This window comes from Gopherus flavomarginatus, chromosome 3, assembly GCF_025201925.1.
Source record: "Gopherus flavomarginatus isolate rGopFla2 chromosome 3, rGopFla2.mat.asm, whole genome shotgun sequence".
Classification (NCBI taxonomy): Eukaryota; Metazoa; Chordata; order Testudines; family Testudinidae; genus Gopherus; species Gopherus flavomarginatus.
In genome coordinates this window covers 280,595,244-280,614,187 of record NC_066619.1, presented here as the reverse complement: position 1 = coordinate 280,614,187, position 18,944 = coordinate 280,595,244, and the positions used below count along the sequence as shown (strand labels likewise).

The following is an 18,944-nucleotide window of genomic DNA, read 5'->3' as shown; positions in this document are numbered from 1 at the left end:
TTGAACATAGTATGAATCAATCAGGGGACGTTTTCTTTGCTCACAGTTCCAAAACTCTTACATCTAGGACTCTGCCCTAAAAGCTCTTTGTAGGCTTCTTGCTTAGGGTCTTGCTCCCAGGGCTTGCTCTGGCTGTCTCCTTGGGTCTCTGCTGCTGTTTCCTCAGCTTTGGTGCTTCTTCTGCATCTCTCCCACGCATACAGCTGCAAATGAAATCAGTCTTTTGTCCCCCTCTATTTATTATCAGACCCCTGGAAAAACCCTGGGATTGCATAGTGGAGCCACTGGCCAGGCTTGCCATGTGGGCTAGTCCTTGGGTGGTGGTTTCCCATAGTTACAGCTGCCCCTAAACAAAGGGGCATTTAATTGTTTCCTCATTTTTGCCTGAATGGAAGGCAATCACCATGCCCAACAGCCTCAACCAGCTAGGGTGACTGCCCGTCCTCAAGCACAGCATACATTCTTCAATAGCTGGCTTACTGATGAAGCTGTGTACTTCAGTAAGTGACTAGCGCTTTTAAGCCGAATGGCCCTGTGTTTTCAAAAATTACTGTGCATTTTCTGTGTAAAAATGAGGCCCCTTTCTAAGGTGTGTCAAGCAGAATAGCTAAAAACTTATTACTGATTTTTGGGTATCTTAACTTCTGAAAATTTAGGCTGAAATGTTCCCCAATTAAAGTTGAAGCTTTTGTCAAGGTTACCACAAAGCCTCAGACATTCAAGGAATCTGCATATTTTAGCAGAGGTTCCTTTTTTGTTTTGACTTGGTTGGTTGTTGTTTTTTTTAAAGTTGCTCATGATGATGGGATTCAGTGATCTAATCATCAGAGACCCAACCATCTTATCTTGGAGGCAGTTTGCCAAAGAGCGAGTTTTCTAGGAGATCTGATATTAAAAAATCCTTGGTCAAAGCTAACTGCTACCGTCTGTTAATTTTAATGATGTGAAGCAATTTAAGATGATTTAATGGCTTTTGAAGGGTATTTTTGTGGTACAAAAAAAGCATGTATCTGGCTATTCTGTATGTTCTAGTGCAGGCAGGTTGGAGATGCCACCAATGAAGATATATAAATATATATCTAAAAACATTTGGCATGCAGACATCCTGTTTCAAATTTGTGTGTAGCCCTAGTCTTGTTTCTTCTTAAGAAAGCAATTCTTTCATTTCTAAAAATGAGGAAACGTGATATATCATTAGCAAAATGTATGGGAAAAACTTTCAGTATTGAGCAGATGTAAGAAGTCTGCAGTAAATTTTGCACGTTGCTTTCTTTAACATGGAAGGGTGCATGCTGGCAATCGATTAGACAGAGAATTATGTTTTACATCAAACAAGATGCTTGGGTTGTAGGAAAGCTGTTGCCTCAGAAGATGCCAGCAGCAGAACATTTTATTTCAATTTTTTTTTGAAAGTATCCAGAGAATGTTTTTATTTGTAATCTAGTAATATTGCATGGCTCAAGAGAGCTTATTACTAACCTTGATAACAAGAAAGTTAAAACTGGTTATTAAAGGAATTGCTAGGACACATCTCCCCAAGGAATTTAATAATGGAAGATGGCATAATGGATATTTTGTCTTTTTCATTTTGTTGCTAGATCCAGATGTAAAAATGTAAGAAATCAGGAAGTACAAATATTATTGTCCTGATCTCTCTCTGCTGGGATTGGCCTATTCATCTTCATTGTGGGCTTTTCTGTTTTTGTTTCTGAGACCAAAAATCCTAAACAGCGACATAAGTTAGAATTTCCTACCTGACCGGCAGTGTCAGGAATTGAACCATCACATTCTTTAAACTTTGTACATTACGTCTGAGTCATTGAAATGGCTTAAAGTCAAAGGGCGGTTGTTTTTCTGAACGTGTATCTTCTAAATCTACAGAATGGATATTAACATTTACCATTTGCAGCTTTTGATTAGAGGGCCATAACAAACTGTGAACTGAATATATATTAAAATCTTTTTTTTTTTTAAAGCTTTAAAAAGCAAGGAAATCATAAGACTTCACCATTTTCTAAATAATCCTAATTTAAATAGATACTCTCTAGGGAGCAAGAAGAGTTGGTTATGCATGCTTTTGACTGATGAAAAGATTTGAAAAACACATTAATTTGCCAAAAAGTTCTAGCGTGATTACTAGGGTTTTGTTGGCAACTAAATAGGAGGAAGGTAGTATTTTCCTTTAGTGAGCAAAGAAGCCAAAAACATAATTGTTTCTTCCTAGAGCAGCTAGAATAATCTACACATTTAACTATGTTGGAGGAAGAAAAATTTTTTTTTCTATTGATATTGTCTTTCCTAAATACTGAATTTACTATGTTGCTTGCAAAGTCCTTGTCTGTAAAACTGAAGTGGGCAAGGTAGTTTAGAGTTTGTTTTTTTTTAATGTCCTTGAAACCACTTTTCTTTATGGATCACTGTATGTATCTCTCTTTTTTGTCTCTGATCTAATCTCTCATTTTATAGCACTATGCTACTTGCTACACAGATGGGGTTTTTCTACTGAGTTTATAACCTAAATTTTAGATTCAAGATTGGCAATGAGTAGGGAAGGAATGGGGGTAAAGGAGGACCACTGTCGTAAGAAGAATATGTGGCTTAGGGATTTATGTATGTGTAGCGTGAAGTCCTAGCCCTACATGAATCAAAAAACTCCCAAAAACTTCAGTGGGGCTAGGAGTTGACCCATAGTTTGGTGAATAAAGATAAAGGTAGGAGATTGAATACTATTAACTCCTTTATTGTGTTTTAGGGTGGTGGCATAAAAAAAGGTTCAAAGACACTTTGTAGAAGAAATGAATGCAGAGGGTAGGAAAGCTGGGTTCATTGGTGGGATGGGTGCCGTACGAAATAGATCATTAATTATTTTCTTTGCTTATAGGGTTTTAAAGTCCTAAGCATTAAAATGTGCCAACAAAAACAATTTTGCTAAGCATTTAGAGTAGAAAGATCTTCATTTACTATGGAATTGTTAATTGCTTTGTTTGAACTTGAATCTCTTCATAGCGCATCCTCTCTTTTTTTACTGGGGTTGTTTTATGTACAGGATTCTGCTCCTTTAATATCAAACTGGGGCTTATACTGGATACTTGATTCTGTGTGGATTTTGTTGTTATTTTCAGGAAAATGGTAAGAATTAATACATAGTAGATTTGATGGATTTTTTTTAAACGTTTGAAGGCACAACAGCAAGAAAATGATGGCAAACTGTAGTGCTAAAACCAATCCCTCCAGCAGAGCTCATTCATTTCCATGAATGCAATGTGAACCTTTCTATTGATAACTGATCTCAAACAAGCTGATACAAAACTGTGGACACCTTAAGGGAGAACATAACAGTTCAGTTACAGACCTGAAAAAGAGCTCTGTGTAAGCTTGAAAGCTTTCTCTCACCAACAGAGGTTGGTCCCATGAAACGCATTACTACTTTGTCTCTCTGATATCCTGGGACCAACACAACTACAACACTGCATACTGTTACTTTCCTGTAAACTTTGGATTTTGTTACCGTATGATTTAAAATATTTGCATAAAACAGGAGCTCTTGCTTCCTGATTCATCTGCTTCCGCTACTTCTATCCCCACCTGTAATCAGTCTTTCTGCAGCTGTGTCACAACTGATGTCTACTTATAGGACTATGATGTACAAGTAGAGATTTTTACCTTCAGCTGAGGTTCAAGCAGGAGACACAGATGGACTCTCCTTGCCTGTACCCTTAGTAGCAAAGAATAAAAGGGAAAAACAGAGAAAACATCTATGAGCAGATTTGTTTTAAGTCACAGGTTCAATATTTTTCATAAGATACTGCTGGCTCTTTGGTGTATTAGAGGGTGACATGAGAGGGGCATTGTGGGACTGTTCCCTACAGTATAACTGGCTAGTGTTTCATTGTCAAGATTTAAACATTTTGAAGTGATGGTGCTGCCATCATTACCCTTTGAAGATTATTCTGATACTTTGCCAGAACCTTTCCATTTCTTGTGCCACCCTAAATAACTGTTCTCTCTCCACTGTTTACACCCTGCAAATACTTGTAGATAGATCTGTTCCGTCTGAGTCATTGCTTTGCCGTATATTGTATAAAAAAGTGTGGTAAACATGTAAGGTTCTAGATACAAACTATCCATAGACGTATGTTCCAATATAATGTAAAGAGACCATACTTTTGTGTTCCATCTTAAACAGAATTTTTTAAATATTTATTAGATACAAAATGCGTTTAGGAAGTAAGATTATGCTGAAAATGTATTGATCCGCTGGATGATAGAGAAAAGAGATGGGCCCTAGTTCTGCAAACATTTATGTACATGCTTAAATGTAAGCACAAGTAGTCCCATGCATACATTTTGTGCGGGACTGGGCCTATAATCAACACGTATGTAAACATGTTTATCTCACAGGCTCCTAAAGCATATTCCAAACCTATTGGGATACAAAGTAATAAGTTCAGCCAATTCTGTGTGTATGGTAATAGCTGTCCATTGCTATGCAATAGTTTTAAGACTTTACCCAATTGAAACCGTAGGACAACTTACGTAATGAGAATGCAATTACCGGAGTTGGAATTCAGCCAAGACATTCCAGGGTTAACACCCTACTTTTTCAAAACATACCACTGGACCTTTAATTACCAGGTTAAAACCTTGGTTTTATGACTCATCTGAAAAACAGCATTTCCAGCATAACTGTCCCCTAGGCAACATGCTTGAGCATTGGTTCGTTATTTACTCAAGGGCAATAGTGCCACCTAATGAAACACTGCTCCTTATGGCAGTGCCCTGGCTTGTCCCTTTTGTTTCCCATCCAAGTAGTGATCAGGCCACAATGCTACTTAAGTTATGATAAAATCACAGCCCAGGAGGGATGCTGCAGATATGAGGCACTTTTAATATAGAATGCAACAGTCTTTGAACTCCTTTCATTCATCATGTTTTATATATATGAAGTATACAAACTCCTTACTCTGCTAGGCACTAAAAATAATGGACTGAACAGACACACTGAATTTATGGCTTATTACAACAATCTGTAACACACTACGGGCTAGTCTACACTAGGGTGACCAGACAGCAAGTGTGAAAAATGGGAACAGAAGGTAGGGGGTAATAGGAGCCTATATAAGAAAAAGCCCCAAATATCAGGACTGTCCCTGTAAAATTGGGACATCTGGTCATCATAGTCTACATTGGCAATGCTAAAGCTCTCCCAGCTTTAACACCCACCTCCACGAGGGGCATATCTCTCAGCGCTGGGGCACTGTCTACACTGGCGCTTTACAGCGCTGAAACTTGCTGTGCATGGGGGGGGGGTGTTTTTTCACTCCCTTGAGCCAGAAAGTTGCAGGGCTGTAAATTGCCACTGTAGACAAGCCCTAACCCCCTCTTTTGTCCTATAGCTGCAGAGGTGTTAACAGGCCCCTCGACCTTGAATGGTCCCTTACAATGTAACTACTTATGCTAAACAATCTGTTCCACCTTGCATTTTGCTGTGACACCGGGAAGCGCCTTTCCCAGACCTGAAGAAGAGCTCTGTGTGGCTCAAAAGCTTGTCTCTCACCAACAGAAGTTGGTCCAATAAGATACTATAATCTCACTCGCCTTGTCTTTCTAATATACACACACATTTTTATAATAAGTATAGGCTTTGGTTAAAATAAATGCAGATTAATATATTTGTATTATTACATTGGCCATCAGAAGATAACCATGTTAGTTCAGGAATGCAATGGAAATATAATAAATAGGATGTGGAGGAGACTATAGAGTTGAAGCAGAGAAGAGCCCCTTATTTCACTCTGATTTATGATTTCAAAATGTTATGAAAGCACCTGTGACCTGTTTTTGTGTAAACAAAAACACTATGATGCACAAGAGTGGTGTGGTGGTGGTGTTTGTTTTTTTTTTTTTTGCTTTTTTGTTTTTTTTTTGGTCAATTCCATCAGACCCTTGATATGTGGACTTCTTACTCATTATAAATTGAGAGTCTAGGCCGGGGATAGTTAGTTTTATTTTTTTTTTTCTGTCAAGGTCCAGTTTTCTTGGTCAAGGTATTGTCAAGGTCCCGACTCCAGAGATGATGATGATGGGGAAAAAATGTTTTGGGTCCATTCAAAAGCGTCTGGCAGTCTGGATTTGGCTGGTATTCCGCCTATTGACCATCCCTGGTCTATTTTGTGGCTCTTCCATCAGGATATCTCATTTTTTAACTTGATCTGTTTTTTAATGTATGTACACAGCAACTGAAAAGAAGTGCCTATTGATTGATTGCTCTCGGTGCTTGACCGTGCCTTTAAAAATGGACCCTTCTGTCATTAACATAACAATCATATTTTCCCATTCCCTCCCAGCTAGATAAAACAACTGACTCTTTTTTTTTTTGGGGGGGGGGGGGCATATTTGGACCGTGGTTCATTGCTTGTCCAGCAGCCCAATCGTTTCTCTTACTCCTCACTCTCCCTCTTGGGGAAGCACACGGTTATTTCTGCTTTGTCCTGGGCTGGTGTCCGGGTTCATTCTTTTTAATTTGTGTTCTTTAAATAGCCCCAAGTGTATAAACACTTGGAGCAAATGCAGCCAAGTGGAAGTCTCTGAGACACATTTGGCAGTGACTGATGGGGTGAAGTTACAAGCTGGATGTAAGTAGGTTAAAAAATGACTATAAGCAGCGAAATAACATAATTTGTACCCAAAATGCCAGAGTCTCTGCTGGCGTAACTCAGCTTATGTCAAATGGAGTTATGCCAGCAGCAGATTTGGCCCTAACTGTGCAAAATGAGTGTAACCTCTGTTCCATGTAGGTTGTGGGAGAAGGGTAATGGGTAGGGTATTTGTAGCAGGAAAATGAAGTACCAGGATCCTATACTGTAAATTAAAGAGGCCTGCTTCATGTTGTTTTATACCATCTTTAATAGCTATAGGCCCACATTTCTGTCTCTGGTCCTTGTTTTGCACATCTGATGAATGCCAGATCACTGCAGGTTATGCCCTTCTGCCACTTACACCACTGTTTACAAACCAGTGAATTTGTCCCTCAAATACTGCATGTGGCTGCTATGTGAAGTGTTCAGGTGAATGTTTTAATGTATTCATGAGTATTTAGAGCTCCATTCCCACACTTTTTATGGTGAGTTGAACTGAAGAAGGGTTACACCTTGTCCAGTTCCTGGTATAAAGAAGGTCCTCAGTGGTCCCAAACTAGGGTGACCACCTATCCCAAATTGGGCAGGACAGTCCTAAAATGCAGAGTTCAAGTCCCGGTCCTGGGCTGAATAACTCTGGGACAGCATTTGTCCTGGATTCCCTGCAGCACCTCCCTATGCCTGTGTAAGGCTCAGGGGTCCTGCCAGTCTCTTCTGGGGCGGGGGGAAGAGCTGAAGTGAGCAGGTGGGAGGGTCTGGGGCTCCCCACAGCATCCTGGGCAGTGCAGCTCTTACCATGGCCCAGCTCTGGCTTCCGGCTGGGCCAGAGGGCAAGGTCTCGGCAGGGAAGAGGAGGGGTAGGGGACGGGGTCCTGGAGCGTGGCAGGGCTCCTGCATGTGTCCTGCTTTCGCCTTTTGAGAAAGCTGTTGCCCTCTCCTAAACCAGCAATCTGGATTGTTTAGGGTGGGTTTAAAAATTCAACTTGGCCCAAATGCTGGATTTACACATGCATCTCTAAGTGTAGGCAGCTGGCCCACATCATCATTCAGAACTGATGAGGCACATTTCAGCTGGCTGTTAAACCCTTTTGTCCTGTGTCTGCCAAGTGTCAATCATACTTTGTGTAACTGCTGATACTGAGTTAAACCTAGCTATAGTGGCAAGTCAACTGTTTTTAAGCACGGGTACGCAGGGGCCTGTTCCTGACATGAGTTCAGTTTCCCAGTTGTTTGCATGTGAGTGTGACATTGCCTCTTTTTTGGGACACTGTTGGAACAAATGGTATCTGTCTGCTATATCCAGGGTCGGTCTGTGGGCAGGAGAAGACAAGAGCGTGTTTTTTTTTGTCATGCGGGAGAAAGTTCTAGTTCAGGTGCCCTGATCGTTCCTTTAAAAGGAGCAGAATGGATTGTAAAATCAAGCTCTCATTTAAGTGAAGGTCTTGTTAGAATTAATTATCCAAGCACACGGGGCCATATTTGGTACATACTGTCTGGATGCCATTATTTACTCTTTTTAATAGGATCATCCCTTAGCAGACTTTTGTGTTAATACTTGCACCCATGTGGTCCTTCAGATCTGACGTGTCACGGCAATGTAATCAGGCTTGTGCAGATGTTGACTAATGTAGTATCTTCTGCTGGAAGCACTAAACACACACAGGACAGCTGAAGCATGAGTTGTGGGTTTTTTTTTTTTTTTTTTTTTTAATGCTTTTTGCAGGAGATGGTGACGGTATTGAACATTCTGGGAAATGTTAAAGTCAATAAACAAAAGGTTAAACTTGTCAGTACCAGAATAAATCATTTAATGTCTGTAATAACTTTCTTTTTCCATCTGTCTGAGAGCATTTATGATGATGAGCTAAGCCAGGGGTCTCAAACACGCGGGGATATTTTCTGCGGCCTGCAAGCTCCTCGCCCTTCCCCAACGTTTTACCTAGAGTGGCTCCGACCCGACGCGCACCGGGGGCTGTTGCTTCAAGCACTGCCCCCAGCAGCTCCTATTGGCTGGGAATGGGGAATCGCGGCCAATGGGACCTGCTGGGGGTGGTGCTTGAAGCAACAGCCACACACACCCCTGTGCCCCTCCTTCCTCAGGTTCTGTCGGCTTCCCGGAGCGGCGCGGGGGCAGGGCAGGTGGGCTGGTGGGCAGGGAGCCTGCCCTGCCCCTGGTGCATGTGGGGCTGTAGCCTGCCCCCTGAAGCCCTCCTGCACCCCAACCCACTGCCCTGAGCCCCCTGCTGCACCAAGACCCGCTGCCTTGAGCCCTCTGCTGTACCACGACCCCCTGCCCTAAACCCCTGCACCCCTCCTGCACCCCAACCCCCTGCCCTGAGCCCCCTGCTGCACCAAGACCCGCTGCCTTGAGCCCTCTGCTGTACCATGACCCCCTGCCCTAAACTCCTGCACTCCAACCCCCTGCCGCACCCTGCACACCCTGACCCCCTGCTGCACCCCTCACCCCTCCTGCACCCCAACTCCCTGCCCTAAGCCCCCTACCGCACCCCACATCCCGCCTGCCCCCCCATGGGCAGGGAGGGGGTGGAGTGGGATGGGGATTTCAGGGAAGGGGTGGGAAGAGGTGGGGCAAGGGCGGGGCCTCATGGAAGGGGTGGAGTGGGGGCGGGGCCAATGGTGGCAGTGGGGAGGTGTCAGTAAATGCGGCCCTCGAGCCAATGTACTAGTTCTCATGTGGCCCTTCTGGTCATTTGAGTTTGAGACCCCTGAGCTAAGCTGTTAAACCCAAGTATTCAGATTCGTTATGGTTCTCACACTTGGACTTAATCTCTCTTTTTTTTTTTTCTCCCCTCCCCTCCCCTTTTTTTCTTTTTTTAGAAAGTCCTCCGGCAGCGATGTCCAGAAATGGGTATTTTTTTGAAGAGACTGGCAAGTATAATTTTATTTTCTACTCATTTTGTTGTATGTTATATTGTATATAAAAGAAACTACCGTAGTGACCTAGCTGTATCAGTGGGAAAAATAACTACCAGTAGGTTGATTTTGAAAATCATCTGCAACAGATGGCATATCAAATCCATTTCACATATAACCTAAACTGGGTTTGAACCCAGATTTGTATGGATGAAAGGAATGTTGCATAATTCTAGTGCTACAAATAGTCTGTACAATCAAGTCCCATAGATGTTAATGCCTTACTGCTTTGAATATCAGTATCTTCAGATTTTCCGTGCATGTCCCTGTCTTGGGTGGTTCCTTGTCTTGTTTTGTTTCAGGGTGTTCTCCTCCTCCTTGATATGCCAGATACAGCATGGTCAGTATCCGGGGGTCACTCTCTCTATAGGCAAACTAGGCAGCTGCCTAGGGTGGTAGATTTCTGGGACACTAGACTCCCTGTATGTTGTGACCACCTCCCCACACACAGCCGTCCAGCTCTCTGGGGCTACCACCTCCTATTGTAGGGCTGCTCAGGCTGGGGTCAAGCTCCCCTGGGAGAAGATACTGGGGCTTTGCCCCCCATCTGGGTGGTCTTATAGCAGCTGAGGCCTGGAGCAACTGGTGCCCTGCTCAGGGAAACCAGCACTAGCTCAGAGCTAGCTGAGAGGCCTGCATGCGCCTGCTGTTTCCACACCAGATGAGCTTTCCACCCTGGGTCCCTCCATCGGTAGTGGCGACGGCAATGGATGCGGCTGGCAGGGTTGCCCAGCAGAGCTTGATGGCCACAAGCCAGGGCTCTGAGGAGCAGGAAATGGCCCACAGCCAGGCTGGTGGGGAAGCACTCCTACCCCCTCCCCAGATGCTTCCCACTACCAGGGCAGGTAAGATGGCGGTCGCAGCTCAGACGCCGCGTGGCTTGGAGTTGCTCTTGGTAGCACCACAAGAGCTTGCTGGGGCTTCAGCCTCAAGCACAGGGACCTGCCCAGCTTTGTGTCAGTATCCAGCCCCCACCTGCTGTCCCTCACCCCTCCCCGGTGGGCCCTGCTGCCCCCCGGACTCGCCTTGCAGCCGGTGCTTCAATTCCATCATGTCTGGGCTCTCAAGGTGCTGCCCCCACACGGGCTAGGAGCCCAACAGCTAGGAGCTCCTCTGGAAAGATGCAGGGAAGGGCGGACACGTAGGGCCAGGTGGAGGGTACAGGCTGCCATGGGCTGGGGATACAGAATGCTTAGGGCTCGATGCGGGACTGGAGATGTGGGGCTGTGCTGGGGGCTCCTGGATTCAGCAATCCTCCCTCCCCCAATTCTGCCAATGGGAAGGAGCCCATCGCCCCCTCTGCAAGGGGGATGAGTGCCCCCAGCCTGAGTGGCTTTGTGGGGGCCCTATGGATGGGAGCTATTACCTGCCAGTGTGTGGGTCCTTTTGTGGCTAAACCGAGCATCTCCTGAGGTACTGAACTGGGGCCTGCTCCTCCCTTGAGCCCCAGGCAGCTGGTGCCAACCTGCCTGAAAAGGGCCATTGGCATATTGGCCACGCTGGGAGCGGGCGTCAGCCACTTGAAGGCCCCGGAACAGAGCCTGAGGGACTCTCATGCTGGCCTGGCCAAGCTCAGCCCACGCGAGTGTCGCTGTTCCCACCCTGCAGGGTCTGTGCCTGGGGCCCAAGGGCCTCTGCAGGCCCAGGCTGAGGTCTGCCTCGTCAGCCTCCATCCTAGCTGGATGTGGGTGGCAGCAGGAGGGGAGGCAGAGGTGAGCGTTTCACCTCATGGAAAGAAAAGGAAGAGTACCTTCCCCAGTGCCAGCAGTACGTCCCCTTTCAGGGCATTCAGCATCCAGCAGTGGCAACAGATGCCAAGGGCCCTTAGCCTCTTTCTCCAGATGCCAAAAACAGAGAGACTTTTTTCTGGGATTTTGTTAAGACCCCAGAGCTTTTTAGTTCACCTGCTGCCTTCAGCAATCTTCAAGAGCTGGAGGCAGGCTTCCGGCATTTTGTTCTCCAGATGGCCCATGGTCACCTTGAGCACACTGTGTCCTGACCGTTCTTTTTGCACTACACTGTTAACTAATCTTCTCCATGCATATGGGATGTAGCTCTAAGAAACCAAAGGACTTGAGCTAATCATGCAGACTCCTCTTTTCCATTATTAGGTTTCTCTGGTTTTGATTGTAGGTGGCTCTTTAAATACAATGCTCTTATTATATTGCATCCAGGCTGATTTATAATTGTAAAGGTGGATTTTTTTGTTACTTCGTCCTTAAACCTCCTGTTAGTCATTTTCCTTCTCCTAGCCTTAAAGTTATAAAATCTGACCTTTTTTAAAAGTTCACATTTGCTGCTAATCCTAGATGAATCACCTTATCTGCGTTAATTGTGATGTGGTCACAGAGAACCTCCTGCACAGAATTTAGGAATAATAATCATTATAGCACTTATCTAGAGTTTTACAAGCATTAATCTTTGCATCACCTGGTGTGTGAACCCCTTATGCTTAATAATCTGACCTACCTTCTATTTAGTTAATGCGCTCTTGTTCTTGTCCCCAGGCCTGAGGAACAGCTCTGTGAAGCTCAGAAACTTGCCCTTCCACCAGCTGAAGTTGGTCTAATTACGGATATTACTTTACCATACTGTGTCTCTTCTCATCACCCTCTGAGGGAGGAAAGATTTCTTAGCCCCCTTTCATGGTTGGGGAAACAGGTGTAAAGACAAGTTAAATGACTTGCCCAGAAATGCAGGCAGAGTCTGAACTACAGCTCAATTTAGAGGAAGCCATATTTAAATTCCTAAGTCCACTTCCTCCCTCTAAAGTGAGTCACCCTTCCATTTAATATAAATGGCTTTGTAAAGCAGGCTTATCATTTAACTTGCTTCTCCAAACCATGCCCCAATGTGTCACTCAACCAGTTAATCCTGAGATAGCTAAAGTTGCCCATTGTTGTACCAGCAACTTCCTTTACTACTTTCAATACGTTAAGGACCTTTTTGTTGCGCTGTACTGGGGCAATACTCCGGCATTCATGTTTTTTGTTACTTAGATTTCATAACCATGAGCTGGAACACAAATTGTTATCTCCATCCTGGAATGATCTGTTGATAGTATCTCGAAGTATAATTGCAGTCTTTTCCTTCCCCGTTCCCGAGCCCTTCAGCATTGTCTTTTAATTAGGGATAACAATATCTCGTTGGCTTATGGTTTATCTCGCCTCATCTTTAAGATACTGATCTGAGAAACTAATAGTCCCTCTTGCCAAGCCAAATATTTCTGCTCTTCCCTTCTAGGTTTTCATTTTTTTTTAAATGAAAACACTGATATTCTTTATTTCTAGTGGTACAGCAACTGTTAGCTCCACTGAGTTGAAACCCTAATTTTGCTTGGCTCGATGCTTGGATCTATAGGCCTTGACCACGGGAAGAATAATACTTTCTAACAGATTCTTCCTTTGGGTCTTCGATATTGCCAACTCCCAATAATATCTCTAACACCTTTTATCACTTTTATAGCCATCTGCTCCTGTTTAGTACTTTTGAACTCATCCTTCATGCACACATTGAGATTTGTACATTCTGTGGTCCTGCATGTCGACTGAGAGAATTTCAAAGAAAACTACCGCCGAGACCTGGGATTAAGTTGGGGTGTGTGCATGAGAAACAAGGATAAAATATTCTTTAAAAGTTTTAACAAGTAGCTTTACAGAGTCGAGCGCAAGCTGGCAAGATGAGTAATAAATTCCAATTTTCTTGAAGTACAGTTTGCTGGTATTTAGCAGTAACATTGTGTTTTGACTTGTATACCAAACTGAGCAGATTTAAGAGACATGAATAAAAATCTTTTACCAGCAAGGAAGATACTTAACTTATTTGGGTGGTTGTTTATTTATCGCTGCTGTTGCATTGTCTTTTTTCTTTTCCTTTCCTTTTTTTGCCATAGGTGTCAGTATTATTCCCCCCGCCTTCCCCAGATCTGGCAAATAGCAACAGTGTTTGATACAGATTGTGTTTCTGAGTTGACCAGTTGGTATCCTGAATGAGATTTCATGTCAATTAGAGTCCTTCCTGGCAATTTTAAATGTCTGTTCGAGTGATTGTAAAGACTAAGTCCAAATCTGAAGATAATTAGAATCTTGATGAAATGCAGCTCTGCACGCAGTGTTCAGAATAACTCATTAAGCTAGTTGTCTTTTTTCCTAGTGGAACCTTCTAGTTCTGCTCATTGTTAAAAGGGATACAGATACCTAAACTTTAACTGTAAGCGGATTAGTTCTAACACAATTATATTCTACTAATACTAATTCTATTTGCCAACATAATTAACTTTTTAAATGATCAGGCAACATGTGCTGGCACTGCATCTTCATTTTATCTGAAGAGAATCTTGTTTTAATTATGAGGGGTGATAAATCCTAAAAGAAGGAACCCTAACATTCTATGGAATAACTGAAACTGTGCATTGTTTTAAAGCTGGGTCAGCAAATACTACAACACAACTTTCACCTTCCAGAGTGAATCTTATTGTTTGCTCTGCTGATTTATTAATTGGTTTTGCTGGCACAATAAATTGCAATTCTGCTGGAGGGACTTTCCTGGCTGGGGATCTTTGGACATATTTTATCTATTTGTTGTTGTGTTTTTGGTTTTGTATTTAAATTTGGAATGTGTGTCATGGTTTTGCTTTTTTAAAAAAAATTAGTTTTATCTAACCATGAAATTAATCTAAATGCTATACTGAATCTTTTCACAATGGGAATTGGATTTTCCAGGTACAACGTCTGTTTGCCAGCCGCAAATGCACCACAACTGCTGATGACAAGCCAGAAATCAGCTTGCGTGTCTTGCTGCAGATTTTTATTTCTAGGGCCTATTGCTAAGATAGCTATAAATTAAAAGGAAAGTTTCTAATTTAGCTCCTTGTAGTACAGAGCTGGAACCTGGCACACTGCTGTGTTTAAAACAAGCAAACCAACAAAAAAAACAACAACCCACCACCCATTGATTACTCAGCTTAATTACAAGATTTCTTAGGCAACTAGCTGTATAACAGAATACTATTCAGATAAGGCTTATTTCTTTTGTAGTAGCATATCAGTTTTTTTTCAAATCTGTTATAAATTATTATTAAGGCAGTAGGGAAAACTTTGCATTTCCATTTGGCTTATTTTATGACAACCCCCCCGCCCCACTGCAATAAGGTTGGAAATCATGGCTGTACAGTAGTAAAGAAAAAACATTCATCCCAAGACAGTATCTCATAAGTCTCTGTGTTAAAATAGTGATCTTCAAACCCATGGGGAAATAGTGCCTTTCCTAACTATCTTTTCCATTTTTCCCAAGTGGCTATGGGTCTTGGGGATTGGCAGACATAGCCCATTACCTCTGGAGCGAAGAGAGCCCTGAAATGGAAGTGAAATGCTTCTTATTTAACTCAACACTGAAGTTGTCTAAAGGGCTTCCCCAATTCAGAGATCCATATAGCATAGTTACCTGTTAGGGGTTTGTTATGATTTAATTTGCTAAGAAGTTAAATTGGGACAGAGCTGCTAGGGAAGGTCTCGACCCATGGAGCTAAGTAAAAGCTTAACATTCTAGTAAAGCAAAGTTTTAACGTTTGTCCTTTTAAGATCAGCAGATGTAGTTGTAAACACAATCATTAACGTTTTTTATAACTTGTATTAATCTCCCCCATACTGCTTTAATATTTTAAGTCTACTTTCTGCGGGAAGTCAGCTGGAAAAATAACATTTTTCTTTATGGCTGCTGGGTAGAATGCCAGAAGTATTTTTCATTATCCTCCATTATCATGACAAAGGGTGCGGTGAGTACAATCTGTAGCTTGATTTGGTAAATCTTCCTGACAATTTTGCAGACTTTGTTTAAACTGGAAATGACTGAGAGGATTTTTTTTTTAATTTACCTGTATGTCTGCAGCTGGAAGTAGGATACAAATGTACAGTTTTGATCACCCTGCCTTGAAGAAAAAAGCCTCTTATCCATGCTTTGGGTTCCTGTGGTGATAATTTTGACTCAGAAATTGCTCTTCTGCATTACCCTTGTTTTCAAGCAAGTGGGTTATATGTAAGTGTGCATATTAAATGTAATGATGGCATTTTAAGTAAGTGTGTGTGTGTGTGTGTGTGTGTGTGTGTGTGTGTGAGAGAGAGAGAGAGGGTTTTTTGTTTTTGTTTTTTTTTTACAAACTTATTCTGGAATGTGATGAATACAAAATAGAGGGAATTGGTAACATATGTATAAAGTAAATTCTTCCCTATCTGTAACATCCTTTGATTATTCTCCTACTAATATTAACAAAGCAGAAAGTTGGAGGCAATACTGCGCCTGCATATTTTTGTAATCCCGTTTTCAGTGTGGAGATGCAGGACATGACACTCCATAGGTAAAGTTGAATTCCGTTTGGCACTTAAAACCAGGGATTCATTCTTTTCTGTTTTGTATGAAAAATATAGTGTCGTCTCCCTGAACTTACAGCATTCTCCAAACAAAGAACAAATTTTCTGAGCATTTACAAGGAAATCTGTTAATTACTCTGAGCTAAAAATTAATTAAAAATTGGGCCCTTTAAGCAGTTCAGCATCTGTCAATCTTTTTTCCTTTTTTGTCCTGAGTGACAAGAAGGGGGAAAATATGGAGTAGCAAGAGAACTGTGTCTTTAAAAATCAGTTTAATGTAATCTGAGACCCTAAACACTAAAATGTCTTTAACCATGTGATCATGGTTGGCATCACTATGGGGCAAAGTTAAGCTCATTTAGATACCTTTTACCTATGCATTTCTTAACTTTTTTATAACGTTTGGATTTTGAGTGTAACTTTAACTCTGAATTCCCTGGATTAACAATGCTTGGTTTTAGGATACAGTAATTACAACTTCCCTTTTTAATGTGTTTTATCTTTAAATTATTAGGGTTGCCCACTTTGGTTGGACAAATTCCTGGAGACTTCATCACATGACAGAATCTTTAATTAAAGATTTATCTTTAATCCCTGGAAATTCCAGGACAATCCTGGAAAGTTAGCATCCCTATTAAAGTTATTGATGTGTACTTTGAACCTTACCTCTGTTTTAACACAGCTGTCATGTGAGAATAATAGGGATCTGCCCATGTGGGCAGAAACATGCTTCACAACATTTTCATATTGTAATGAATTTGGTTCAGGGTAGTCCTTTTTATTATCAACCAATTTCTGTTAGTATTATTATACTAATAGAAATTGTGCTGTAGCCTAACTGAACTGATCAGCATGTGTGAGGTTTACAGTTTGAAACCATAAAAATAAGCCCAGTGGTTTTTTGTTTGTTTTAATGAATTGGAATCTATGATAAAACACATCCCAAGTAGTGATGTTGGAGAGAAACCATCCTTATTTTAGGGGAAAAACCAGTCTGGGCTGTTAAATTAAAATAAGAACAGAGTTGATACTGCTACTTTAATATTTGGCCACGGTACCACAAAGGCTAGTTTGCCAAATCAGCAGAGGGACTACCCAGTATTTTGCAGTCCATGCTGTCTGCTTAGAAGCAAATGTAAAAAGCAATCTGAAACGTAACAATGCAAGTGTTGTATCAGTAACTTTCAATATTGCCAGCCACAAGTGTTCAGAAATTATCCGGGCATCCCAAAATCACGAGTGGCTCAAGAACAACCCCAAAAGTATTGTATTGTCATCTGGTTTTTGAGTTTCTAGCATTTCCATTTCTTCAAGCTTTTTCTCCCAACCACGAGGGCTGCAAGTTTTTTTTTTTTTTTTTTAAAAACCCAAAACACTGAAATTCTGATGTAATTGCATGAATGCAGGAGCTGGTGTCATAAGAAAAACGCCATGTATCATGAGACTTGCAGTGAAATGATCAGAGTGGGCATCATCGAGCTTGAGTTGCTACTTGAACACAGCAAAGAGTCCTGTGGCACCTGATAGACTAACAGACGTTCTGGAGCATGAGCTTTCGTGGGTGAATACCCACTTCGTCAAATGCATGTAGTGGAAATTTCCAGGGGAAGGTATATATATGCAGGCAAGCTAGAGATAATGAGGTAGTTCAATCAAGGAGGATGAGGCCCTGTTCTAGCAGCTGAGGTGTGAAAACCAAGGGAGGAGAAACTGTAATTGTAATTGGCAAGCCATTCACAGTCTTTGTTTAATCCTGAGCTGATGGTGTCAAATTTGCAGATGAACTGAAGCTCAGCAGTTTCTCTTTGAAGTCTGGTCCTGAAGTTTTTTTGCTGCAGGATGGCCACCTTAAGGTCTGCTATAGTGTGGCCAGGGAGGTTGAAGTGTTCTCCTACAGGTTTTTTGTATATTGCCATTCCTAATATCTGATTTGTGTCCGTTTATCCTTTTCCGTAGCGACTGTCCAGTTTGACCGATGTACATAGCAGAGGGGCATTGCTGGCATATAATGGCGTATATGACATTGGTGGACGAGCAGTTGAATGAACCGGTGATGGTGTGGCTGATCTGGCTAGGTCCTGTGATGGTGTTGCTGGTGTAGATATGTGGGTAGAGTTGGCATCGAGGTTTGTTGCATGGATTGGTTCCTGAGCTAGAGTTACTATGGTGCGGTGTGCAGTTACTGGTGAGAATATGTTTCAGGTTGGCAGGTTGCCTGTGAGCGAGGACTGGTCTGCCACCCAAGGCCTGTGACAGTGTGGGATCATTGTCCAGGATGGGTTGTAGGTCCCTGATGATGCGTTGGAGAGGTTTTAGCTGGGGACTGTATGTGATGGCCAGTGGAGTCCTGCTGGTTTCTTTCTTGGGTTTGTCTTACAGTAGGAGGCTTTTGGGTACACGTCTGGCTCTGTTGATCTGTTTCCTTATTTCCTCATGTGGGTATTGTAGTTTTGAGAATGCTTGGTGGAGATTTTGTAGGTGTTGGTCTCTGTTTGAGGGGTTAGAGCAGATGCAGTTGTACCTCAGTGCTTGGCTGTAGACAATGGATCGTGTGATGTGCCCGGGATGGAAGCTGGAGGCATGAAGGTAGGCATAGCGGTCAGTAGGTTTTCGGTATAGGGTGGTGGTAATGTGACCATCACTTATTTGCACCGTGGTGTCTAGGAAGTGGACCTCCCGTGTAGACTGGTCCAGGCTGAGGTTGATGGTGGGGTGGAAGCTGTTGAAATCATGGTGGAATTTTTCCAGAGACTCCTTCCCATGGGTCCAGATGATGAAGATGTCATCAATGTAGCGTAGGTAGAGAAGGGGCGTGAGTGGACGAGAGTTGAGGAAGCGTTGTTCCAGGTCGGCCATAAAAATATTGGCATATTGCGGGGCCATGCGGGTGCCCATAGCTGTGCCGCTGATCTGGAGATATATATTGTCATCAAATTTGAAATAGTTGTGTGTGAGGATAAAGTTGAACACAAGTGCTTATATACACAGTGCTGTTAAATTCTTTCTT

The 18,944-nt window shown here is 42.6% G+C and overlaps 1 protein-coding gene across 6 annotated transcripts in view; it reads left to right on the top strand.

The window, feature by feature from the left end:
• SLC4A11 (solute carrier family 4 member 11) overlaps window positions 1–18,944 on the top strand; it is a 177,604-nt gene that overhangs the window by 16,715 nt on the left and 141,945 nt on the right. For all 6 annotated transcript variants that reach the window (XR_007773012.1, XM_050943352.1, XM_050943354.1 and 3 more), the window contains exon 2: window positions 9,477–9,527. Coding sequence is in view for 5 of the 6 variants with exons in the window: in XM_050943352.1 (XP_050799309.1) it covers window positions 9,477–9,527 (51 nt within the window). In the remaining variant the exon portion in view is untranslated. The remainder of the gene's footprint in view (window positions 1–9,476; window positions 9,528–18,944) is intronic.